The sequence below is a fragment of the Fringilla coelebs genome (genome assembly GCF_963513975.1).
Source record: "Fringilla coelebs genome assembly, chromosome: 22".
NCBI lineage: Eukaryota > Metazoa > Chordata > Aves > Passeriformes > Fringillidae > Fringilla > Fringilla coelebs.
Window position 1 is genome coordinate 3,392,299 of NC_140048.1, and position 26,721 is coordinate 3,419,019.

The 26,721-nt window shown below is 47.0% G+C and overlaps 2 protein-coding genes across 3 annotated transcripts in view; one reads left to right on the forward strand and one right to left on the reverse strand.

The window, feature by feature from the left end:
• Positions 1 to 285: 285 nt before the first annotated feature.
• Positions 286 to 17,142, reverse strand: MICOS10 (mitochondrial contact site and cristae organizing system subunit 10). Its single transcript, XM_084220297.1, has 4 exons — positions 17,032 to 17,142; positions 5,653 to 5,700; positions 4,967 to 5,076; positions 286 to 529 (listed from the first exon to the last, which is right to left on the reverse strand). The coding sequence occupies exons 1-4, from the start codon at positions 17,096 to 17,098 to the stop codon at positions 521 to 523; spliced, it is 234 nt and encodes a 77-aa protein (XP_084076423.1). The 5' UTR covers positions 17,099 to 17,142; the 3' UTR covers positions 286 to 520.
• Positions 17,143 to 26,487: 9,345 nt separating this feature from the next.
• The window catches only part of CAPZB (capping actin protein of muscle Z-line subunit beta), a 60,144-nt gene continuing 59,910 nt past the window's right edge, over positions 26,488 to 26,721 (forward strand). For both annotated transcript variants that reach the window (XM_084220013.1, XM_084220014.1), the window contains exon 1: positions 26,488 to 26,620. In XM_084220013.1, the coding sequence (XP_084076139.1) occupies positions 26,618 to 26,620 (3 nt within the window). In that variant the 5' untranslated portion in view covers positions 26,488 to 26,617. The remainder of the gene's footprint in view (positions 26,621 to 26,721) is intronic.

The window sequence follows — 26,721 nt, forward strand, 5'->3', positions numbered from 1 at the left end:
TTAAAGGGCAACTGTACAAACAGGACATTGGAGTATTTATATTCCTCTCCAAACACCGAGACAAGCAGCAGGGGTCTAGTGGGTGATTTATGAGGTGGGAATGCTTCTTTGAACTGGATGGTGGATGGGGGTTGCTCTCAGGAGTGGGGAGGAACAGATGACGGCTGGCTTTGCTGAGGAGCTCTCCCAGTGGCCCAGGTGGTCCCAGCTGCTGGCTACTCCAAATGAAGTTCTCTCCTTCCATTCTCCCTCTCTCTCACTCACATACAAAGTCAACACACCAGAGAAGGCCATTTTTCTTTTATTTATTTCCCAGAAGAGCTCTTCCTTGCACTTTTCAGACACGATACAAAACAAGCAACAGACTTTGTTTCATAGACAGAAACAGTTTGTTGGAGTATAAAGAGTTACTGGTGATCGTTACTGAAGAATGTTGGCTTATTCCAGGGGCACTTCAGTATTCCTGAGGAATAATCATTGATTTCTCCTTCCTTCCCACTGGGATAGTCTTAGCCATTAGTCACTGTTCCTGTAAAGCAAGAAGGCTTATATTATTAAAAAGCCATTTGGGTTCCTTACATGGAAGGTGCTGCAGGATGTAAAACAAGTCACGGAGCTCTGCAACATTTCCAGAGGGTAAGGGAGCATTTTCATCCTTTGCTAAAGCAAGGGGTTGTATATGGAGGAATTAAGCAGCTGTTTTCATGCATAACCCTTCATTCTGATAAACTGGGTACTTCAAACACCTCACATTATTGGTCAAGTTAACTATTCACAGGCTGAAGAGACTCAGACTGAAATCAAAGCCACAAAGAGCAAGAGGAAAGGCTGCAGTTGCCTTCTTGTGTTCTTGCACATCAATATAAATCCACATTCCTATCAGAGAAGAGGATTGTGAGGTTTGGGTGATAACTCAGGCTAAATAACCTGAAAACTAGGATATTTTCCATTTTGCAAGGAAATCTAGGCTGTGTAATTCACAGCAATAGCATTTTAAGCCTTGAAATAATTGTGACATGTTGATTTTAAATTGTGCTGAAGTCACAGTGAAAACCACTTGATCAAATTACTTAAAAAGCCTCAGAATATTCTGACGACAAATTAGAACTCTGCTGCACTTTAAGTATTCTTCTGGTCTAGATGAATGGCTCCTGCCCTGGGGTTGGGGTTTCATGGTGGAATTTCTAACCCAGAGGATGGGCAGTGTGATGACCCAAGTTACAGCCACAACAGCTGCAAAGTCACTGTGACATTTCCTGATTATTCAGTACCTTGAAGGTCTTCTGTCCTCTCTCATTCTGACTCAGGACTCAGAATTAAGAACTTGATCCTGAAGAATCAACAATCTCAACTGGGTAAAGACCTGAGCAACCTGGTCTGACCTCACAGCTAACCCTCATGACCTCCCTAAAGTCCTTTCCAACTCGAGTTCTCCTGTGATCTTGACAGGCTCAGAAAACTAGAAATAATTTTGACCAAGTTAATCCAGGTTACATTTCCCTCTAATAAAGGCAATTTTCTTGCAGATTCTATCATTTTGACAAGTTAGCATTTGAACAGAACTCAGTTTTGCAAAGGCAATCCTACAAAGTTTAGTTATGGCAAATTTTTCTAGGGAAAAAAACAGATGAGTGATAATGCAACAGTATCTTCCTAATATGCTCCTAACCAAGAGAAATGAAATAATTTTGCTGCAATAACCCTGGAGCCACTACCCATGACATGACATTTGGGAGGAAATTAATGACATTAACAATTAGATGGCTTCATCCATGTTTTCCCTCTCTCAGCCTCTTTGTGCCAGAGAAAGTCATGGAGACAGTGCACTGGAAACTATTTGTCTTGTGCCATGCAGGCATCTGAAGTGTCCTTCCAGTTACCTCATGCTTCCAAGGACCACCCTGCTCCAGATTAGTCTTTAAGCCAAAGAAAATCCCTTCCTAGGGTGACCAGACACTGTTTTCTGCTGCCCAACATCCCTAGGAACAAGCATCCTTGAATGAAAAATACTCTCTCAGAACATGTGAGCAGTGCATTTATCACTCCCATGAAGCCCCAGACATGTCACTCCAGCTTTTTTTTGGAGACATAAACTGGAGGAACACCCTCAGGATGGTGTGGATTACTAACACATTTTAATGTTAACACATCCAGCCAGAAAGAGCCACAGATTTTTATTTCTGGGCAGTAGCTGACAATGCTGACCAGCTGCATCCAAGTCAGTTTCTCTATATTGCTCTCCAAAGACTTTATTTGTTGGAGAATCTTGTTACTATTTCCCTTTAACAGGCAGCTGGAGAGAATATTTGTAAGCAGGTATGTCTGGTAGGGCCAGAGAAGGCTGGCAAAAGCTCATCTGCCAGTAAATCAAGGAGGACTGGGCTCAACTTGCAGCTCTACAAGCACCAGGAGAAGCCTGGAAATGCCTGCAGGCCTCCTGCAGCAAGCAGAGGAGCCATACAGGAGGGATTTCTGCCCTCTGAGTCCTGCATGAGAAGCTCCTGGCAGAATATTTTACCTCAGTACTTTCTGAAGTGCTAATATAACTGTAAATATGTCCTGGTGATGCTCCTCCACCAGGGGCACTGAAACCATTTAACCAGGCCATGGCTCTGTGGATCCAAAACACACACACACACACACACACACACACACACACACACACATTCCTTTTGTTTCCAGGTGCCACAGTGATAAATTACCATGAGAACAGCCCCAGCTCTGACACATGAAGAAATTAAGAAAACACTAATGGAGTCAGTTTGTGGACTGGTGCATTGCAGCCAGTTTGTGACTGCACAAATGGTTCCTGCTAATGAATCCATTCTTAAAAATTTTACTTCAGCATGGTAAAATATTTTAGAACATTTTACTTCAGTGTTAATACTGAACTCATTGAAATTATCCTCTTCAAAACGGCTTCCAGGGTACAACTACTACATTACCATGCAGACAAACAAGCCACAAAACTTCCAAGTGATCTGTGTCTTCATATTGAAAAAAAAAAACCCCAAAACCCAACAGAAGATCAAAGATCTGCTTCCACAGGCAGATCTACCTGACGTGCCTGATGTGACTCTCAGTTTCTTCCCAGCTCATCTCTTTTAAAGCCTGAAGAACCTTAATACTAGTTTTGTTTTTCTGCTTTTCTGACATGTATTTTTATTGTATTTTCAGGTTGTGGGAAAAGCTACCTGCAGGATCTGTTAAACTAATTCCATGTATTCAGTCTAGTAAATTTACTGTTAAACACACCAGATATTAAAGAACAGGGGAACATTCCAGCTTTGGCAACACAAGTTTCTTCCTACTAGCACTCCTCTGGGAAAGGCAGAGGAATATCCATGTAAATGGATAATCTGACTTAAAATAAAGCAGTCACCAACCAATGGCAGCTAGCATTGTGTGTTGGTTTTGCACAGCCTGTTTTTTGGTAGTAGGGGGGACACAGAGGTGGCTCCTGTGAGAAGCTGCTGGAAGCTTCTACCATGTGCAGCAGAGCCAGTCCCTGATGGCTCTGAAGATGGACATGCTGCTGGCCAAGGCCTGGCCAACGAGAGATGATGGGAATGCCTCTGTGATAACAGGCTTAAGAAGAAAACCAAAACAACGGGGCACAGCTTTTCTTCTAGCCAGAGAAGTGAGGTGAGAACATGTAAGGGAAACAACATGGAGACACCAAGGTCAGTGGAGAAAGAGGGAGAGGAGGTGCTCCAGGTGCTGGAGCAAAGATTCCTCTGCAGCCGTGGTGAGACCAGGCTGGAGCAGCTGTGCCCCTGCAGCCCCTGGGGATCCATGGGGGATGCAGAGATCCACCCCCAGCCCATGGGGATCCATGGGGGATGCAGAGATCCACCCCCAGCCCATGGGGATCCATGGGGGATGCAGAGATCCATGCACAGTCTGTGAGATCCCCAGGGGATGCAGAGATCCACACACAGTCTGTGAGATCCCCAGGGGATGCAGAGATCCACGCACAGTCTGTGGGATCCACGAGGGATGCAGAGATCCATCCCCAGCCCATGGGGATACACGAGGGATGCAGAGATCCATGCACAGCCCATGGGTATCCCCAGGGGATGCAAAGATCCACTCACAGTCTGTGGGATGCCCAGGGGATGCAGAGATCCACCCACAGTCCCTGGGGATCCATGGGGGATGCAGAGATCCTCCCACAGCCCCTGGGGATCCATGGGGAATGCAGAGATCCACCCCCAGCCCATGGGGATCCATGGGGGATGCAGAGATCCACCCCCAGCCCGTGGCAGAGGTGCCCACACTGCAGTGGGTGGATGCCTGGAGGAGGCTGTGTTCCAGTGGAAGACCCCATGGGGAGGGGGGCCTGCTTCCAGGCTGGAGCAGCCTGTCCTGGAGGACTGCACCCCAAGGAAGGGTGAGCCATGCTGCAGCAGTGTTGGGATGACTGTTTGCCCATGGCAGGGACTCTCATTGCAGCAGTTTTGGGAGGACTGCTGCTCATGAGAATGGACCCACGCTGGAGGTTCATGGAGAACTGTCTCCCGTGGGAGGGAGCCCAGGTCTCAGAGGGGAAGGACTCCTCTCCCAGAGCAAGGGAAGGACTCCTCTCCCAGAGCAAGGGAAGGACTCCTCTCCCAGAGCAAGGGAAGGACTCCTCGGGTGATGAACTGACCAAGATCCCCACCCTCCTGTCGCCCTGCGCTGTGGGTGGGAAGGAGGGAGGGGCTGGGGGGAAAAGGTGTTTCAAGGCCTTATTTTAGTTCTCATTATCCTCCTCTATTTTTGTTAGTAATAAATTCACTTTGCAACTTTAAGTTGAACTTCTTTTGCCCTTGAAGTGTTTATCTTCCGGTCCTTATCTCAACTCATGAACCTTTTGTTAATTTTTTTCTCTCTCCTCTGCCCAGCTGTGACAGGGGAGGGTAATCCAGGCTTTCCTGGGCACCTGGTGTTGGGCCAGTGCCAAACCTGACATGTTGATACTTACTTTTACAAATTTACCATGGAGAAGATATGGAGACTGGAAGTCGTGTTGACAATTGGAATAAGCCATTCCTAACCCCATCCCTGACCCAAATGCAATAGGCCATGTCTTTCCTGTGAAGAGGCAAGCACAGAGGAAAATGTGAAGTCAAGGAAAGCTGTTTGTTATATACTGTTCTATAAGCACCAAGAAAAAACAAATTACTAGAAGATGCATCCTAGGTATTTTCAAGTTCTAAAATCCTCCAAACCAGCCCACTACAGAAGAAGAGTAGCAGTAAGGCATGTTTAGAATTTAACAGAGAGCAATGTCTGAATTCAAGGTATTACTGAAACTTATTCTGTTTTAAAGCACAGCTGAAGAACTAAGATCAGTTTTAAAGCCCTGGTGAGGCTGGCATAAACTGATGTCTAGACACACGGCTCCAGTGATTTGGCTCAGCTTCTCCTGCCATTCCAGGATTTGAGCTGAGCACAGGAGGAGCTCAGGGAGGTGCCATGGACAACAACCTTGTTACACAACAGCTAGAAGTTTTGGGAACTCCATTTCAATGGAAAAGACAGGCCAAGCAATGGAAGAATTGGTCTAATGAGCTGATTAACTTCCATGTGCCTCAAAGGCTTCTAGCTGTACCTACAACAGATGGACAGTGGGAAGCCAGGCAGCCAAGATTAATGCAGTGTACTTACTTTTGAAGAAGATGACTGAGAAAACAATTCCTAGTCCAAATCCAGCACCTGTAAGAAGAAATGCAGCAGGTGAGGACAAAGATAAAGCAAAGTCATGGAAAATTATTTAGTTCTTTACAGTAAGTCTTTATTCCAACTCAGGAATATCAGACTATGAACATCAGACTATGACTATCCAGCTACATGTTATTTCAGCACACCCACCCAGAGAGCTCTTATATAACAAATCTGAAAAAAACAATTCTTGTTTTCTTAAGTAACTGTAAGCAGCTAATTCACATTAGAATCCCAACATATATACATTATCAGAAATATCTGGGGAAAAAACCAGACTCTCATCCTAGAGAAAGTTCCTGAATTTCTGTCACCATCTACAATGTGGAATTAAAATTTATTTGGCTCATTGTCAGCAAATGAGAAACACTTTAAATGAAAACTTATTGTGTCCTTGAGCTTCAGATTCTGCAGATGAATATCTCATTGTATTTCGTTTATCTCACTACTTTAAGTGCTTCAATGTGTGTCCCGAGGGCAGCAGAACTTTGAAGCTTTGTGTTACCCTATACCTTACAAAGAAAGCTCCAGGCTGCTTATCTTTCACATCCCCAACATTCATTATGGAGCATATTTAAACACATTAGGAATGAATGACTTTTCACATCCTTATATTATACACAGAAATAACTGCAGCAGTTGAAACAAAATTATTCAGCACCACTAAAAAAGCTTGGCATATTTAAAAATAATCTTTTGCTTTCCTTGGAAGGTGAGCTAATGATTTTGTGTAAGATGTCAGGCAAGTCTGCAAAACTCCTCTCAGGACCCAATAAATATCATAGTGAAAACTTGCAGCTGAGTGGGCAAATTCTACCTTTAATTACGTCCAGTGAAGAGAAAAATTTTAGATAAGGCACGGAAGTACAAAAGTTTGAAAAAAGAAAAAAAATCAGTTATGCACATCCTCATTAGAAAAACAAACCATCAGCTTCAGGTTTATTTTGCAGCAAACACATCCTGCTATATGTTTCAACTCTCTCCTTTCAATACAAGAAATTAAATATTATGAGTTTGTTAATTAAAATATATCATTTTTTTATATTCCTAAAAGCACATGGTCCTGTTGAATGCATTAGTAAGTGGGTTGAGTACAGAACATTGCCAAGGAATCCTGTACTCCTGTGGCATATAGAATACTGTTTCTCTTTTTTAAAGTTTCCTTGTGCTCTTCAAAATTTTTTCCTTGTAAGAAGTACATTGATAGTTTCTACTGAAGAACAGATTACTCAAAGAATACTTGACATCCTCAGTACATTAGGATGCACCACCTTGTACCTTAACTAAGCATCCATGTTTTTTGTTGATGATAAGCCCCTGAATATTAGGACAGGGGTAAGCAAACATGATCTGAGCAAAGCACCCTACGTTCACTCTCTGTTAGCACTTCACTCTCTGTATTTACTGAGAGCTGGAAAAGGGTTTGAAAACCCTTTTCATTTTACTACAGATTTTCAGTTGTGCCAGAGGTAACTACTTTACCAGGTCATTACAACTTTGGAGTAGGCTTACAAAACATGCAGGAAGAGCTTTGACCGCCCGCCAAGCAATCCTGACATAACTCCCCCAGACATTTCAGAGCCCGAGCGCTGCACAGAAGGTCAGGCTTTCACCCTAATCATTTGCACAGCTAAGGGAAAGTCTGTGATCCTCAGGTGTCTGCTCAGAGTCTCAGGGTTTTGTGCCTTTCAGACAGTAAGTGACACTCTTGGAGCAGCTCCTTCAGACCTGTGCACTGAGCAATGTTCACCCGCAGCCTGGAAGAGAGATCAGGTCTCCCTCAGAGGCACAGCTCACCCCTCTAACCCCCCAGCCCCTCTCAGCAGAGCCTTCCTGCCCTACCTTTGCTGCAGTCCAGCTGGTGCTGGCTCTCCCAGTGCTCATGCCATCAAGGACAATGACTATCTGCCAGGATCCATCCCGTTTGGTGCCCTGGCCTGGATCCTCTGCCAGCCCATTCCTACAGCCTGTACTGAGCTGGTTTGCTCTGTGCTGTTCAGAGCTGAGGAGGATTTGCTGGGGGGGAACTCACACAGCACCAGGACTGTTTGAAGTGCCCAGCTCAGCAGCCCTGCCATGAGGGAGCAATCCTTGTCCTACACTTCCTGTCCCTGGGAAGATCCCCTCTGCCAATCCAAACAGCTTAGCTAATCAATGAGAAATGATTTACAGGATGACAAATCCTGCATCATCTCCATGCATAGCCTGGGCAGTTTCTAATGTCACCACATTTTCCATGTTACCAGTCAAACCCACATTCTTCTCACCAGCCTGGTGGTGAACTGCTTTCTGTCTTGTCTTAACACAACTCTGCACTAAGGAAGCAGCTATAATTAGTACAGTTTCTTTCCATTTACTTCCAGAAATTATCATTATCTTGTACTCTCTTCACCTCTTTCAGATGTTCTCTGACATTACAGCCCCTCGGTAAGGGCTGCACTCACATGCCATCAATGCTGCTTCCTGTTGGCCATGGGGGAAGCTACAGGATACACATAAAGGTGAAGAATTTATTATTAAAGTCAACTGCGATTCAGATTAAGTCTAAAACACAAACTAGGCCTTCCCCCACACCAACACCGCTGTTAAACAGATGTGGTCCAGCATGACTGGCTTAGGGAAAACTACTCTGTCTTAAGAAAGCTTTTTCTGAAGCAGCTCGTTTGAAGGGATTGTTCTTCTTCATGCAAATGCATTTTTGTGCAATTTTAGAGACTATCACTGCACTCTGTTCCAGGTGTAAGGAGTCTACAGCAACAATGAGTACCAAAAAATGATGAGAGGATAGCTAAGACCTTGCTTTAAGTAATGAAAATGCTACAGAGAAGTGGAGGAGGAGATCTGACAGCTAATGGGTTCTGGCTTTCTGTGCAAGAAGGCAGCTTGAGAAACAAAGCCAAAAAGCACCTTAGCTTTCCTAATCTGACAGGCAGCTTGGGTCACCCCTCTGCTGACTGAGGCACAGCCCGTGCTCAAAGCCACTGTGATCATAACGCCCTGGCCACTAGGAACACCAGCTCTGCCCCTCACACAGCCACTGCATGTACAGTATTTGCTCTTTTCTACTTGCTTTGAACAGCTAGGAGTTGGTTTTAAGTTAAAACCAGAGCCTTCAGCTACATTTAATTCCTTAGCCCGCCTGGTTAAGAACCTCTTTTTGCGGGAAGTTTGTCACTCATCTTCATTCCACTAGAAAGTATTTGTGGTTATGTGGTCATTTCCTGTGTCTCCAAGACCAAGGGGGAGCAAAACCATCTTGCCTCAGGAGCAAAGTAATGCATTTCACTTTAATTCTATATAAAGTTACAGCAGAGATAAACAATGGCAGAGCTGATGATGAGTTTTACAGGTTTAAGTTCTCACATGCTCCATTTCCTCTTAAAGAGGCAACATGTCGCTTCAAAGAGCCTCCCACCTGACCAGGGGACGCTCCAGCTGTTCCTCCTAAAGATCAGCACCTCTAGGCCAGGCTTTAACTTCATAACAATAAAACATGAAAGGTTTATCTTACAATAAAAACAAACGAACATGGAAAAGCAAAGGGCTTGATCCACGCCAGGCACATTTTCCCTCCCTTTCTTGCCTGACAGACTCTTTGGAGGAAAAGGGCACAGGAAAGAGTACAACCCATTTTTCACCTTCTCTGACAGTTTAAAATGTTTAACTAGAAAAACAGCCTCTTCCACCCCACATTCATCACTCCAGCCTAAACTCATTTACAGTGTCAACAGGGGACAAGACACTTGTGTGGACACCTCAGCCCTGCTCCCCACTATGCAGCACAGCCACACGGAATTGGCATTAGGCAACAAGCCCAGGCACCAAAACTTTTTCTTTCTCCTTTTTTGGCTCCTACACCTTCCAAGAAAAACCTCCCGGTACCTCCAATCAATCTAACATGCAGGAGAGCACACGCTGTATACCCAACAGGACATCATAAAAGTGTCTCAGAGAGAAACACAAATCTTCAGGATGGGCTCCTGCCCTGTAAGAACATCTGGGAAAAGCTTTTTCTATAAATTTAATCAGCAGTCACTCCAACAGTGATACTACACGGTTCTTCCCTAGGCTACCCAAGTAGCTGCAGGCTGAGGCAGCGACTAGCACAGCCACACCTAGATGTACTTTGCCTCAATAGCTTGAAACTTAAAATAGAAGGATTAAAATATGCTCATTGACATCTGGCAGATGTGCTGCTGTTACTATAGCAGCTGGAAGGTTTTCAATTACTTAATCCCAAAATGAAAACTGTTCTTTTCGTTTGCCATTCCACACACACTAATACAAAACTGAGAGCTTCAGCCTCCGATCCCACTCTGACAAGATACATAAAGAATTGCTTTGTAAAAATGTGGAGGGAAGTTGCCTTCATACACCAGGGCCTTCACAAGGCAGCACTTAGCACCAGTTAGAAATCCGAGACCATGAAATCACTTATTTACGGAGAGAATTAATTTTAAGCAGACTCTTTGCAAGGTCTTAGTGGCAGGAATCAGATTTTCTTCAAACATCAACTTTGAAGCTTTCATTCCCAACTCCCCTGTGGTGTGGATTGTTTGCAGAGCAGACAGAAAAATGAGCATGGACACTAGAAGAAAACACAGTGAAATTATATACCCAGTACCCAAGAAAGAAGCAGAAAAAAAGAGACTTTTGTTTTATACTAGCATCTGACTGTAGTAACAGAGAAAAATTGGAATAACAAAATATTAATATCCAAATATCATTATAATCAAAAATCCCAACATGCTTTCAGGGGTTGCTTTCACCCTTAAGCACTCAGGGTCAGGTCAAGTGCTGCTCAAAGGCAAACCCTGGGTAGACACCAGCACTGCTGCAGAGGCACAGGCAGCAGCACCAAGGGACTGTGATGTCCCAAGGAACCACAGTGACACTGCACCAGAAACTCCAGCCTCACACCACAGACTGGTGAATGAACTGTGAGACCTGAGGGCACAAACGTTTCTCCCTCCTTTAAAAGGGGAAAGGGGACAGGAATGGAAGCTGCTCAAAGATGACACAGTGCAACTTCCCTGTGAAGGTGGGGAGGCCCTGGCACAGATTTCCCAGAGAAGCTGGAACTGCCCCATCCCTGGACGTGTCCAGGGCCAAGCTGGACTGGATAAGCTTTAGATGCCTCCCACCCCAAACCATCCTGGGATTCTGTGATCAGTGATGCACCAAGATTTTAGACAAATCAGGGCTGTGCTTGCTTTAGGAGCTCCTGGATAAGAAATGAGCAATATTCTTGCAACACAGAAAATACCCCTCTGACAGGAAACTTTACCTTGTCTTACTGCAATTACATGTTCTACTAATAAAAACAGTAACATTGCTGAACAGAAAGATTTAGCAGGAGTAAACACCACTCTCAGGGCTTTTGCAGCCCAGCTGTGAGGGTTGGCAATGCTGCTGCTTCACACCACCCAGCACAGGCTGGCCAGTAGTGACGTCTGCTGGCCCAGCTCAGAAACAGAGGCAACTGAGAGCAAGAAGAGTTTCAGGGGTGTCTCACTGGCAGGAGTGAAGAGAAAAGGAGCCTGATCCTTCTCAAACCTCTCGCTATCCATTTATTATCACCAAGGTTGTGCCAGCAGCCCTGAAAGAATTTCTCAGAAAACCGTTTCTGATATAAAAAAACAACAAAGTCTTGTTCCCACCTACTGCTCTAAGTTCTCAAGGACCAAACTTCAGGATATCACTTGGCTACAGTCCCTTTCCCCTGGGCACTGCCACTGCATGCCACCTCCAAAAAAGGCAGAGCTGGCACCTATCAATGCACTCATGCAGAGGTTCAGGAAGTCGGGGCCTTTTGGGCTCATTTCCCGTGGAGCAGAGCTCAGGAGGTCTGGGCTTTGCAGAGGCTGAAGATGGATTGTCACAGCTCTGCTCTCAGGTTCTCTTGCTCCAAGGGCCACCAAGAGCAGGCTGGCACAGCTGGTGGGGGACACCCCAGGAGGGCACAGCTCCCTGACTCAACCAGAGCCAACCAAGGGAACAGCAGGACACAATGCACTTGGGAGGAGACCTGGATTCCTGAAGAGTTTCCTGTCTTTTTCTTCCAAGAGAAGATAATATCCCCTTAATTTGTAAATGGACATTGTATTTGGAGCTCTGCTAACATCATTACTAAAAATTGCTGTTAGATTTTGGACTAAAAGCCTATTCTCAGAACAGCACTGCCCACCTCTTCCAAGGAAAACATTTTTTATTGTCTGTACTGCCTCCCTGCACAGCCTGAGCCGTGAGCAGTTCATATTTACACTACTTGGTCTGCTGCAAGACACAACTAGTAGAGCTGGATCTTCTGTAAGACCAGGAAAAATAACTTGGGGTTCCAACAAAGCTCACACAACAATGCAGCTGTGCACTCACATAATATCCATGCTCTCCAGCACTAAAAACAAAACCCCAAAGGAGTTTGGAACAAGCCTTCTGGCCTGGTAGCCAAGAGTGGATGGCCATGATACAACTGCCAAGCAAAAAAACACTTCAAAACAGGAATTTCAGGATTTTTGTATATTTAGACAAAGTCTAATCCAGTTTTCAGAAAGTGTAATCAAGTTTTATCATTATATAGACTGACTTTATCCTACTCATAACCATGTGAAGGATTATTTAAAAATACTGACATTGCAATCCATACAATGATTCATTCTGAAATATCCAATCTGTGGAATGACACAAACAATACAATTTCATCCTTGCCATTAACAGAACAGCTATTCAAGCAGTCCAGATGATGAAAGGCAGAAGAAATCATGTTAACAGTTGCAGAATTCAAAGTGCCCTTTTCTTAAAAAAAAAAAATCCCTATTAAATGGAAATTAGAAGCATTTTATTTTCAGATGTCAAAACAGAGGATTAGAGGAAAATGAAATCACTACACTGGGTTATTTACAAGCTTCCAGGCTGAATTTTGGTCAATCACAGACATACATCAAAACATTTCTCTCCTGAAAAAAAAAATTAACTTCAACATAGCAACTTCATATACACAAGTCAAGAAGCAAACAGCTTCCCTAGGATTACCTTCCAGTATCAGGAAAATTACAGCCTTCAACTCATTTAAAACAACAACAGCTTCAAAACAAACCAAGGCATGAGGGCACATAAACCTCCCCCTCTTCCACACTGCTCTTTATTGCCTCAGTCCCCTGGAAACAGCACATAATAATAATTTGTCCAAAATTACAGCCTTTCAACAAAAAAAACACGTCTGTCAATCTTCTGTAAGTAATTGTCCTTCCAAATAAACAGCCATGAACTATCAATCAGTTAAACAAACAAACCAACCCTTTGAACAGGGTTTGAAGCCTGCAGGGTGGAGGAAGACCACAGCAGTGTTTACTTCATCAGCCCTCCTCTGCAGAACTCTACTGATGAAAAGGAAGAAATGGCTGTGAAGGCTGGAGAAGACACGGGAACTGAGGAAGGTTTGCAAGCTGGGAAGGAAAAGAAAGCCAGGCTAATTCAAGTCTCTGTTCCCATCCACCAAACAAACCAGTTTTCTGTGAGAAAGTAAAAAGTAGCTTTTCTGCATGAAAATCAGTATCAGAATGAAAAAAATGAACAGAAAGTTAAATTATTTAAATGACTGTCTGTGTGAAAAGCCTTGAGGATGGCGCAAAGCCAGAGGCACCAGGACCTGGACTGTCTGTCAGAAACCCCCTGGTCAGCTAGGAAAGCACAAGCCAGTCCTCTGCACACAAACACTGAGCTCACAACTACCTCTGGAATGGAAGAGGAACAAAACCACCTGGATACAGCCTCATCATTAGCAAAACAAATAAATATCATGCTAATAAAAACGAGGTGACCACAAGCTCCATTTAACAATGGCTCAATGTTCTGAGCAGGCATAAAAAGGTTTACCTACTCTTTGAAATGAAATCCTGTCCTAACAACGCCTGACAACATCCTCTGTTTGGAACTAACAGGAAAAAGTTAATACTAAATTACGAGATCCACACAGGTAGTGACCAAGAGCTCAAAAACATAATACAGCATTTCAAAAGATGCAACACAAGATAAATATTTATTTTGGAAGCTTTAGTGGCAGGAGATCAAGTTTTTTTCAGGAGCCTGGTCTCCAACTAAAACAGTATTGCACAACTACAGAGCTAAGGACAAACCCTGACTTACAAAGGGAATCCTGATGGGCTAAGGACAGGCAGCAAAGCCCCAGCTGGAATTTAAACTACATTTTTGCTAATAAAGCCAGCCTGGGAGCTCTACCTCCCCTTCTCACCCTTTTCTGTTTCCCATGTCCCACCAGCCCTCAAACTAATCCACAGGAGTTATCTGTCCACAGCTCTCACTGACACTGGGAAATGCTGTGCATGCACAGCTCCAGAAATTCAGCGCTTCCCTTTATTTAGAGAGCCTGGAATGGGAAAACACTGGGCTAATCACAATGTTTGTTTTTCCCCAGCCATTGGCTGGGAAGATCTCCCTGGCTGTAGCACTTGGGAAGGATGTAAAGGAGTGTTTGGGAAGGAAATTGTGGCCACCAAAGGGAAAAGTCTGACAAAAAATGATGTTTACCAAGTCGCGTATCCCATATAACAACTATATCCTCAAGTAAAAAAATGTATTTTCTTTCCTTCTTTCTTTCCAGTACAACAACCACCCTTGATAATTTATACTGGAAACTCCAGCAAATTTTGCAGTAATATTACAAAACAAATCAACCCAACCACTCACAGTTTTAATGTCCCTGCAGAGAAAACAATCATTCCCACTGGGATACCATGGAAAAATATGTGTTGTCAGCACACAATTCATGCAAGAGGTTGCCAGCACAAATGCTTCAGCTACTGATCAACTGTAAAAGTACACAAACCAGAAAAGTGCCCTCACACAGGAAAAGAGCCACATGTCTGAGCCCAGCTCACTGGGTTTGGTGGGAAGATAAAGAGATGCAGCACAGGTAACCCTTTTGAGCAGCCTGATGAAAAACATAAATTTGACTGAGATGTCTCCTCAGCATCCTCGTGAAGCCAACACTGGGAATCCTCAGACTAGAGCCCCAGTGCACAAGGCAAAGCAGGTTCTCATTCTTCTGTTGCCCCTTCAGGCTGGAAGAAAACACCAAATCCAAACAAAGGATCACAGCAGAGCCAGGACAGCAGGTAACAGGCACCAAGCTGAGTGCTGCACACACCTGAAGGACAGGGCTGCCCAGAGGGACCTGGGCAAGCTCCAGGAGTGGCCCACGGGAATCCCAAGAGGTTTAACAAGAGCAGGCGCTGCACGTGGGTCAGGACAGCCCCCAGGATCAATCCAGGCTGAGGGATGAAGAGATCAGGAGCAGCCCTAGAGAGGAGGAGCTGGGGGTGCTCTGGGTGAGAGATGGACACAACCCAGGCAGAAACTCCCCGTGCCCTGGGCTGATCCCCCAGTGTGGGCTGAAGGTGAGACCCCACCTGCAGAGCTGGAAGGACCTGGAGCTGCTGGAGAGAGTCCAGAGGAGGCACCAGGAAGATCAGAGGGATGGAGCAGCTCTGCTGGGAGGAAAGGCTGAGAGAATTGAGATTGTTCAGCCTGGAAAAAAGAAGGTTTTGGGGTGACCTCATTGCAGCCTTCCAGTACCTGAAGGGAGCTGACAGGAAAGAGGGAAAGAAACTGTTTGCAAGGGCCTGGAAAGACAGGACAAAGGGGAATGGCTTCCCAATGACAGAAGCAGGATATGGTTGGATAATGCAAAAAAATTCTTCCCTGTGAGGCTGGTAAGGCCCTGTGAGGATTTCCCAGGGCAGCTGTGGCCGCCCCTGGATCCCTGGCAGTGTCCAAGGCCAGGCTGGATGGGGCTGGGAGCACCCTGGGACAGTGGGAGGTGTCCCTGCTATGGCAGGGGGTGGGACAACATGAGTTGTAAGGTCACTTCCAGCACAAACCACTCTGGCATTCTGTGAAATCAATCCTGTATCCTCTTCCTTCAGCCTCCAGGGCAGAGGATGTACAGGATTCTGACATGTACAGCTGCAGCATGGAACAAGTTCTTGTTTATAATTTGGCATACTTAATATTTTATGATAAAGCAACCAATGCTATGGAAACATAAACATGTCCAGATATGTTTGTCAGACAAACCTGAGTAGAATTTCATAAGGAAAAACACTGCTCTGGAGCACTTGACACTTTTCAAAGGTCTGTTATAAACAATGGAAGTTTCAGTTTACTTAAAATTATTAAACATCTTTTCTAATGGAAAAGTATTAGGCAACTAAAACACCCGAGTTCCTCATCAGCTTTCAAGCACAAGGCCCCTGCAGCCTCAAGAAATAAACATTCACATTTCCCAGATATTATTTATGGTTCTAAAAGAGACATCTGCGCCAACATGGAATGACACATTGTGTCAGACACTGCATTTCTTGCTCTACACACTGCATTTGAAGATTTGAGTTGGTAAATATATTTTGTGCAGCCACAAGCTCTGCCTGGTGCCACTCTGCAGGCGGTCACAGGGTGAGCATGGTGCTGCCACCACAGCCACCACCACCACCCCTAAAACTCACAGCACTCAGTGAACCCTCGGCAACGCTTTGCTGCAGAAAACTGAGGCACGTGCATAACTCTCACTTTAAGGGCAAATTAATACGGGAGAAAAACCAACATAACTGTTCTCCTGCTTGACGAAAAGGCAGAGCTACAGGGCTGGGACAGGGACGGCGCTTCTCAATGTCACACTCCACACGCTGTACTGAGTGACACGTGCCAAAGCCCTCAGCGTGTCACGCTGCCGATTGCCTTTAATAAACGCAGCCCCCTCGCACACGGAGCGCCGTGAGCAGCTCTGCACAGACTGACTCCAAACCCACCGGCGCAGCACAGCCGAAGGCGGCCGAGGTTGCGGCACGCCAGGAGCCGGTGCCTGCCCGCCGCTCATTCATTCCGGCCGGGAGGCCGCCCAGATTTCCTACGGAGCCCAGATTTCCCACGGCAACCTCTTACCTTCACCGCAGGGAGTAGCCAGAGGTCAAACACGCCCGGACCGCGGTAAGCCGGGGCCGGGCCGGGGCGCAGAGCTGGGAGCGGGCCCGCCAGGGGTCCGAGCCCGCGGCCAAGGTCACCTTGCCAGGGCCGGGGCCGCCGGCTCTACCCGACGCCGGGGGCAGCCATGAGGGCGGATCCTCCGGACACCCTGAGCCCACCCTGAGCTCACAACCGCCGTAAGGCGAACCCGGGGCGGCGGGGGACGGTGGGCCCCGGGCCGCGCGGACACGCCGGCGGCCGCTCTCCCAGGTTCGGGGAGCCCGGGGGGACCGCCACCGCTCTTCCCCAGGCCCTCCCGCTCCGCCGTGTCCGTCCCGCCCTTACCCAGCTTGACGGCGGAGTCTGCCACACACCGATCCCACTTCCTGCCCAGGTCGCCCTCCGACGCCATCTTGCCCGTCCCCTCACCTCCTCCCCCACGCAACTCTCGCGAGACCTGGTCCTCTACCTATCGCTCGCAACGGCAGATGTCGCGAGATTTCATCGCCGTTGCCACGGTAACCAACTGGAGAGTGTCATGGCCGCCGCGGCCGACCTTGGGCTCGGCCCAAAATCCCCCTTTTCCCCGTAGGATCCGGCCCAAGCGTCATTTCCCCCCCTAAGACCGGGCTCGCCACGTCCCCAGCCCGTCCCGGATTCCATCTCTCCGTCTAGAGCTCCCGCTGTGTCCTTGTTAGTCCTCGTCTCCCTCAGGCTATGGCAGCATCCCTCCCTCTTCGCAGGTGCCCGGGTTGGGCCCGCGCCCGCCGCCCCCCTGCCCGCAGGGCTCTCGCCTCATCCATGGTAAGAGCCGGGCTGTGCTGCAGGGCCGAGTTTCTCACTGCAGCGTTGGGTACAGCACTGGACACACACTCCCGTGTAGGTTTTCCCTGTCCTACATCCTGCACAGCTCCTGCGTCACCTCAGCAGGAGGAAGAGCGCTCCGGGAGGGTGGCAGAGCTCTGGACAGGTGCTCAGGGAGGGCGCGGAGTCTCCCTGGCTGGAGACATTCCAAACCCACTTGGACACATTCCTGTGTCACCTGCCCCAGGTGTGCCTGCCTTGGCAGGGAGGTTGAAATGAGTTATCTCCAGAAATCCACTGCAGCCTTTGTAATTCTGTGATTTTTATTCTCTGGCCTCGGCTGCTCTTCAAGGCCTGAAATGAGATACAGGTGTGTGACAGCTGGTGTCAATCCCTATCAATATCCCAGGAAGAGCAATGTGGGGCCCCGACATTCTTGTTTATTTGAGAAAAGGAGCCAGATAATTTCAGCAAGATCATTCAAGAAGTTATTCCACACAACAGGCTGATAATGAGAATCACAGAATTGCAGAATGGTTTGGGTTGGGAGGAATATTAAAGCTCATCCAGTGCCACCCTGCCATGGCAGGGACACCTTCCACTGTCCCAGGCTACTCCAAGCCCTGTCCAGCCTGGCCTTGGGCACTGCCAGGGATCCAGAGGCAGCCACAGCTGCTCTGGGCACCCTGTGCCAGGGCCTCAGCACCCTCACAGGGAAGAATTTCACCCTTGTATATAGATGTATATATTTACTAATTTTGGGGAGGAGGTTGTGGGAAGAGCTCCCACTGACCTGTGGGGCTTCAGCCCATCCTGCAGCCTGCTACAGCTTTGTGGAGCCAGCAACAACTCTGGATGTCTCCAAACCTACTAGAATGAATTCTTGTGTTGCAAATGGTGTGTAGGCTGACTGGAAGACATTCTCTAGAAGCCTTGTGAAAAAAACCCAGGGTGTTTGTCAAGTGCTAATGTCCCCATTCACACTGGGAGGCAATTTTTAGCTGTGATTACTTGTTTTGATTCCTTCAAGTTCAATTTTCTTTATCGAGGTGGAGGAGGCTCTGCTGCTTCATAAAACTGGAAGCTCTTTTGCAAGTCAATTACAGACTAAAGCCACAAACAGAAGAGAAAAATTCTTTAAGTTGGCAAAAATTTCATGAAGTTATTGTTGGTATAGGTCTTTAATTTATCTTAAAAGTACAACTGGTTTTGATCTAGAGTCAGGATGGAAAGGTTTTACTTTTCATTGGTTTGGTTCAATTTCTTCACATATCACAATCACAATTAACCATTATTTTCTCTTCCTCATAAAATCTAAATGGCTTTTAAAATCTTATCTTAAAAGGTTTAAACTGAACCCCTGGAGGTTCAAGAGGTTTCCCTGGAGAAGGCAGCCCTTGTTCTGGAAGGGGATCTTCCTTTTCTCTTCCTTCTCCTGCAATTTGCTCCAATCAGTTCTGCATTGCTGCATAGTTGGTATCCAAAATAGAACCACGCATCAAGTTACTTATAAAAATACCAACATGATCCAGCAGTTTTTTTCCCCAAATAGCTCCAGAAGTGCTTTCTGAAACCACTGCCCCAGTGGTGCCAGCTCCACCCTCCCATTTCCAACCAGCTCTGGAAAATATCATGAGGGGAAAGATAGCTTGAAGCCTCCAAAATAATTATTTAATTTTCATCCTGAAAATTAAATTCCAGAAGGCAGTGTTTAAAACCAACACAGAAATGTGGTCTTCTATTGGCAAAAACAAATGCTCAGTGCAGGCCAGTGTAGTCTCACTTCACACTTACTCATTTTCAGGCTGCTGGGCTCCCTGGAAAACACTGATTTTTGGGATGAAGGAAGCACTGGTGAGCAGCTGGATTGTGAGGCACTTCATAAACGGTTGTGTTGCTGTGTCTCAATGGATCCTGACAGCCTCACCTCCTCAGGACCTGGTGCATTAAACCCTTTCCAAGGGGATGGAATAGTTCAGGGTAATTGTTTTGAATGTTCAGCTTCCTTTGGAGAAATCACTCTGCTGCTTTTAAATCCCAGAGTCACTGAGTGATCAGAGGGGGCTCTGGAAAACGTTATCCATTAAGGATCTAGAGCACATTCTCTGTACCCCTTCCCCACCCCAGGGAAAAATTAAGGCAGGAGGGAATGTGTCCAAAGACAGGCTTTTCTTTTCATTGCTATAGTTACTTGGCAGTTGGGCCCTTGCAGTATAATATCGAGTATTTATTATTGTGGGACTCCAAGGTGATGTTTGGAACATGCGGTTTTGAAAAACCTTCTTTGCATTTTACAGCCCAGCATGTGCTGTCCCAGGATTCCTTCCCTCCCTTGTGCTCTCCTCTTCTTTCTTTCCAGTAAATAAGTGTATGAATAAATGGAGGAAATGAAGCCAGAAAGCTTCAAAATGAACCCTGTATTTCTCTGGTGGAATTCACCTTCTAGGTGAAGTAGGTTCAGCCCTTGTATCCCCAGTTTTGTTAACAATACACCTGCCTGAGTTGTGTGTGGAATTAAGTACTGCTCACTAGGAGTTAGACACTGGTTGGCTTTGCAGCAAAAGGCCATCAGATAAGGCAGAGGCAGGACTGGGGATCTCAGATGAATAAGTGCCATTATTATTCTTCAAATTTCTGCTTCCTTGGTGTCCTGTGGATGATCCATGCAGAGGGCATGTCCAGTGCTGTGTCCAGTTCTGGGCCCTCAGCACAAGAAGGACATGGAGGGGCTGGAGCGTCTCCAGAGAAGGGAATGGAGGTGGGGAAGGGGCTGGAGCCCCAGGAGAGGCTGAGGGAGCTGGGAAGGGGCTCAGCCTGGAGAAAAGGAGGCTCAGGGGGGCCCTTGTGGCTCTGCACAGCTCCTGACAGGAGGGGACACCCGGGGGGGTCGGGCTGTGCTCCAGGGAACAGGGACAGGAGGAGAGGGAACGGCCTCAGGATGGGCCAGGGGAGCTCAGGTTGGACATGGAAAGAGGGGTCAGGCCTTGGCAGGGGCTGCCCAGGGAGGTTTGGGGTGCCCATCCCTGGAGGTGTCAAAGGAAGGACTGGACATGGCACTCAGAGCTCTGGGCTGGGAACAAGGTGGGGATTGGTCACAGCATGGACTGGATTGTCTGGGAGGGCTTTTCCAACCAGAAGGGTTCTATGGTTCCATTGCTGCACTTGGAGGTGAGGAGCTCCTCTGGAACTGCACCAGCTGGAATTCCAACCCTTTTTAACAGAACAGATTTCCTTTCAATTGTTACCTCTGGCTTGTCCATAGAGCAAGATGAGTTTTTGTTTCAAAAGTTCCCAGCAAATTTCCTTTAAATCTTGAACCTTTCCCAGCATGAGAATATCACCTCTTATCCTATTTTTTCAAAGACTCCTGAAGCATCCCTTGTGTCATTTCCCCACTGGATACTAATACACTCTTGCTTTTCTCTTGTCCAAAGAATACACATGCAGCCTCTCCCATAGATTTAAATAACATGAATCACCTCCCACACATATATTTTTTTATTTATTTTTCTGCCAAGATCTGCACAGGAAGGCAGCAGTGTAGGAGTTATCTGCTTGTAATGGTTGCCACAGCCTCAGTGTGGGCCCCCACTCCCTGTTTCCTGTACTTCCAGAACAATTCTTTCATGTTACAGAGAGCTCAGATCTGGGTGGGAACCTCCAGCTCTCAGTCTCCACTCTGGTGTGTTGGGTTTTTCCTGCAAACATAAGCCACATTCACCAACAGACACTGATGCTTCTCTCTCTCTTTGAAAACCTTTTAGCTATCCGAGCAACAACACCAACAAAAAAAAGTCTGAGGAGAAAGAAACCCCTCCTCAGCAGGACTTTGCCCTGAAATGGGAAAGGTGCCAGCAACTCCATTAAGCCTCCTGTGCTGTCCTTATTGATTTTCTGTGGACAGCAGTTGGATGCTGTGGGGTGAGCAATCCTCTGAGGCTGAGCTGACTTGCATTAGGAGGGACAGCTTGTGCTGCAGTGAAACACCCCTCAGGCTTTGCATGGGGACCACATCCACGTTCCTTAGCACCTTCCGTGCTGCTGCTGCTGCTGGATTTCCACACCACTCTGGTTGGATTGTGTGTGCTGCTGCTGGTTCCAGCTGTCAGGTATGGCTGGTTGAAGCAGAACTTGGAGAAATGGGACAAGATGTGTCACAGCTCCTTGTGCTAATTCTGCTCTAGGCTGCTTTTGCTGTGAACATGAGGTTTGCCCCAAAAAGCTCTGCAGTAAAGCAATTGCATGGAAACACTGACCTGAGTTTTTGCCAGCTCTGAAATTCGAGGCAAAAGCAGTGCTCTGACATTTAATGTCTTCATTTTCTGTGTACTATTTTGTGATAATTTTTTAGAATAGTAGAAAGAGAAAACTTGTGCTGTATTGATGAGGTTTTCTAATGAGTAAGCCCATGAACAAGTGCTGGTTTTTAGCCTTTTAGTATATTTTTCCATTCGTCCATGTCTCTGGCTAATTCCATACAGATTCTAACTACTGAACCATGACCATTGTATTAAGAAAGAATCCAGGCAGGCCCTTACAATTCTTTTGGCTGGTATATTAGCAGGCTTCAAATGAAGTGCAACGTGTCAAGGAAAAAGTAAGGGAATGGAAAGTTTTGTTTCTTTCTGCTGTATTTAATCAGCTTCTCCTTGATTTTTTTTTAATGAAAAGCCACAGACATTATTGCTAGTTAATGACCAAGTTTGACAAGAATGCCCTCAATACTCTCTTTGCTCAGGCTAAAGACTTTGTCTCAAGTTTTCTGAGTTGAAAATACAAAGTTAAAGGAGCAGCTGCAAGAGGAGGAATGAACAGTGTCCTAGGATATGCAGCTAAGTGGGAAGTGTTGGAACAGGGGGCTCCCAGCAGTCCTGCAGTGTATGGACACCTTGGGCTGCTGCTGGGTTTATCCTTTCCATGAACCAAAGGAGCAGATCTGCTTGGGTGCTGGTGGAGTGGAAAAAAGTCTGGTTCAACATTCTTAGTGCAGGGAGGGGAATGCCTCAAACCTCAAACACTAAATGGGTGATATGTTGTTTTTCATTAAACCTGGTATTTGGACTTACTCATCAGTTTGTGCAGGAAATGGGGAAACTCTAAAAACTTTTAAATTCCAATACACTCAGCAAAGCTGCTTTGGATTCAGGATGGGGGACTTTTTTATTGTTTGTGTGCTATTTTGACACTGTGTACAAAGATCTCCATAGTGAGAACTATCTGTGGCTTGAACATAGAATTCCAAGACATTGGGTAGTGTTGTAGGTACCTTTTTCCTATATTGGTTTCCAAGAAACACTTGGTTTTCAGCCTCAAACCAAGTGATGCTGCTGTTTTACTGACTCTGACTAATAAAACCCAGCAAGCTAAACTTTACCATTGCTGGAAGACTCTTGCAGCAATAAATTCAATTTATGAGAACTCCTAATAAAAGTTTACATATCTTTCAAGTGCCATGAAAGAAATTGGGCAATCTGACCAAAAAAAAAAAAAAAAAAAAAAAAAAAAAGTCAAGATGTTTCTTTCTTTATTACAAAAAATGACTATTCAGTGAAGCATGAAGGTTTTCTCTCAGACCTTGTTCCTCAGCATGTTCTCACAGTCACCCTTGGTCCTGGATAAATTCTGGAATAAACAAAATAAATAGCATTTCACCATGCATGCAGGAGGATAAAATAAAAACCACATCGTGCTGGACCACAAATGCTTCAGGAAGTTCTGGCTGAATGTGAAAAGTACTTTGTAATGCTAATAAGTGTTTATCCTTTTGCTTCCTCGAATGTAATCAAATGTACAGGGAAAGCACATGGATTTTAGAGCTGCTGATTGCAGGATCAAAAGCCTTGTTATTAATTGCACATGAATCTGATGTTGTGGGGCCGTTAAGATGTCAACTGACATCATTGTTTGCTTCCTTTGTTTATAGACCCTCCTTTTAGAGGGGGCAATGCCTGGGAGGAGCCCTTTGGAGTGCTCTTTCCTGTAGGTGGGTGATCCATGCCAGCAGGTCTGGGAAATGCCTGAGGCACAGCTAACCTACCTCACAGCACTTGGATTATGGAATATCCCTGAATTTGGTGTCAACCCCTCCACAAATCCCAACAGAAGGTGGGATGGTGGTGACAGTCATGGATCTTCTGCCTGCTGGGATCCACTCCCCACACCAAAACTCCAGCAGTCTGGTCCTACATCTTAATAAACAACAAAAAAATCCTTGAAACATGGCCTGCTATAAACAAGCAAAGCAAACAGCTGGTCCTCATTTGAAAAAAGATGTGACATCAATTTCAAAATGAATCTGCAGATCTTCTTAATGCAAATATTTTTGGGAAAACAAAAAGCAGCTGTTTATTCTTCTTTATACCTATTAGCAGGAGAACAAAATCCAGGATGCTTGTATTTCTTTCACTAAGAAAAACATCCTCTTGGCCTCGACATTCATTTTGAGCTCAAATTGTTTGAAATATACTGGGCTGCCTCATTCTGCTATTGCTGTGCTGCTCCAGCAAGCAACTAGGAGCTGTTTCTGTTCAAAACTAAAAGCTGCTTCAAGTAGAGTTGTCATTGAGTACTTTGCATGAATTTTGTGACAGAAAGAGGGAATTTTAGAACAGGCATTTTCAAATTTATCAGTTCTGGCCTCCCAGCCCTGAGGAGCATTAGATGTGTGGATCCTTGGAAAAAGAATGAATAATTTGGCCTGTGTAATGAACAGGTTTGCTTTTCTTAATTACTGCTGGGAGGCAGCTCAGAGGGAATGCAAGGACTGGAGGAGGATCTAGGAACTGCAAAATAGGAGCCATTTGGGATTGCTCCATCTTACAAAGCAGATTGAAGGAGGTTAGGCTGAGGAGCAGTGGCAAAGAACTGAATATGGACTCTCTTGAGCCTTCTGAGGTCATGTGGCTGCTCTCCCAGATGTGGAAGGAGAATTTCCCACCTTTGGGCTTGTCTGGTACTGGCTCTGGATGGAGTTTGATGTGGTTTTGTGTTTCTGTGAAGTAATACAGCTCCTGTTTTTCCTGACATCGTTCTACTGTTTTCTCTCCACCCTTCCGGGCTCATTTTGTTTCTGCCGCCACTGAGAGCTGTTCTGTCTGCATGGGCTCCATTGTGGTGCAAATCCATGTGCTGCAGTCCTGTCTCTGGCTGTTGTAACCCTATCCATGGCCAAGCTGTGCATTTCCCTGGAAACTGGGGCTGTCTGTGACACCCGAGGGAAAGCCCTCTGTGACTGCTGCGTCTGTGACATCCAGGAAAAGCCCTGAGTGACACCCCAGTCTGTGACATCCAAGGGAAAGCCCTGTGTGACACCCCAGTCTGTGACACCCAAGGGAAAGCCCTGTGTGACACCCCAGTCTGTGACACCCAAGGGAAAGCCCTGAGTGACACCCCAGTCTGTGACATCCAAGGGAAAGCCCTGTGTGACACCCCAGTCTGTGACATCCAGGAAAAGCCCTGTGTGACACCCCAGTCTGTGACACCCAAGGGACAAGCCCTGTGTGACACCCCAGTCTGTGACATCCAGGAAAAGCCCTGAGTGACACCCCAGTCTGTGACACCCAAGGGAAAGCCCTGAGTGACACCCCAGTCTGTGACACCCAAGGGAAAGCCCTGAGTGACACCCCAGTCTGTGACACCCAAGGGACAAGCCCTGAGTGACACCCCAGTCTGTGACACCCAAGGGACAAGCCCTGAGTGACACCCCAGTCTGTGACACCCAAGGGACAAGCCCTGAGTGACACCCCAGTCTGTGACACCCAAGGGACAAGCCCTGAGTGACTGCCCTGTCTGTGACACCCCAGTCTGTGACACCCAAGGGACAAGCCCTGAGTGACTGCTGTCTCTGGCATCCAAGGGAAAGCCATTTTTTCACCCTGTGTTGGCATTTCCAGCTCCTACAGCAAACCCAGGGAAGGGCTTTTGGCTCCCCAGGGCCCAGTCTGCAGCACAGAGTGCCAGTGGAGGTTTTTTGGGGTCCTGGAAATAAAACTGGGGTGAAACATGGCCTGACCTGTTCCAAAAGAAGCTGCAGAGGAAGCTGTTGGTGCTTAATGAATCCTAACATTTTCCTGGGATCCTTGTCTGGTGTAGCTCTGAGATTCCCATATTGAGGACAGGTCAGGAGTCTGGAATTGGGATGTCTTACCTGAAATCACTGTAGTGGGAATTACTCCAGTAATAGGAAAAAATTCTTTATTTTGGGACACTGAGCAAAATAGAAATGTTCTATTAGTACTTATACCCTGATTTTGGAGATCCTGCTTCAGGACACCTCCAGGGGACTCTGCCTTGGTGGGGGGTTGGATTAGGTGTCCCCTGAGGTCCCTTCCAACCCTGACAAATCTGTGATCCCGTTATCCCTGCACAGCTGCCTGAGCCCTGAAGGCCTCCAACTGTGTCAGCATCTGCCTGGCTCCCAGCAGGTACCTCCCAGCCACCACCCAGCACTTCCTTTTAGAAATAATTCATAATTCCTTTTTAAAGAATTTATATACTTAATAATTATCCCTGGCCTTAAGTAGCTGGAGGCTGCTAATTCTTCCACATCACTTTAGACCTACCAGATGCATTACAGGCATGTGTAAAGTGCAGTTTACCTGCGTAAAACGCAGCTTTAGGGTCACGAGTTCGCTACTCGTTACCTCTTCTGGGCGACATTTGCCGTGCAACCCGCCTGCCTCGTGCTGCCTTTCGTTTAAACTTACACAAGTGTGTTTAAGGGAGCGACGTTCCCGCGCACAGGCTCCGGCACCGACTGAGGGCCGGGCCCGAGCTGCGGGCGCGCCCCCCGCAGGCCCCTCCCCCGGGCCCGCCCCCGGGCTCTGATTGGCCGCCGCGGTCACCCCCGCGCTGCAGTTGGTGGCGCCGTGCGCCCGGTCCCCCCCGCGCCGGTGGCGTGGTTCGCTCCGCCCCGCCCTCCCGCCCCGCCGCCGCGCATCCATACTTGGCGATGGCCGGCGAGCCGCGCGCTGATTGGCGGGGAGCGGCGCGGGGGCGGGGCCGGCGGCGCTGACCCGGATGTTCACTGCCGGGCGGCGGCGGAAGCGGACGGGCCGCGGCGTCGAAGCGACAGGGACGGACCGGGAGGCGCCGCCGTTCTACCGCCCCGCGCACCCGCCCAGCCGACATGGTGAGAGCGGGCCGGCCCCGCGCCCGCAGCCGCGGCCTCCGCCCGTCCGCACAGCCCCCCCGCGCCGGCCCCCGCGCCCACACCGCCCCCTCGCACCGGGG

What these genes read in the sequence shown, in the direction of transcription:
- MICOS10 (XM_084220297.1), bottom strand. Translation starts at nt 17,098, where the DNA reads ATGGCGTCGGAGGGCGACCTGGGCAGGAAGTGGGATCGGTGTGTGGCA. An exon ending in AGACTCCGCCGTCAAGCTGG is followed by an intron (nt 5,701 to 17,031) that starts GTAAGGGCGGGA and finishes TTCTTCTTACAG; the next exon opens with GTGCTGGATTTGGACTAGGA. An exon ending in CTCAGTCATCTTCTTCAAAA is followed by an intron (nt 5,077 to 5,652) that starts GTAAGTACACTG and finishes GCCTCTTCACAG; the next exon opens with GAAAGACATGGCCTATTGCA.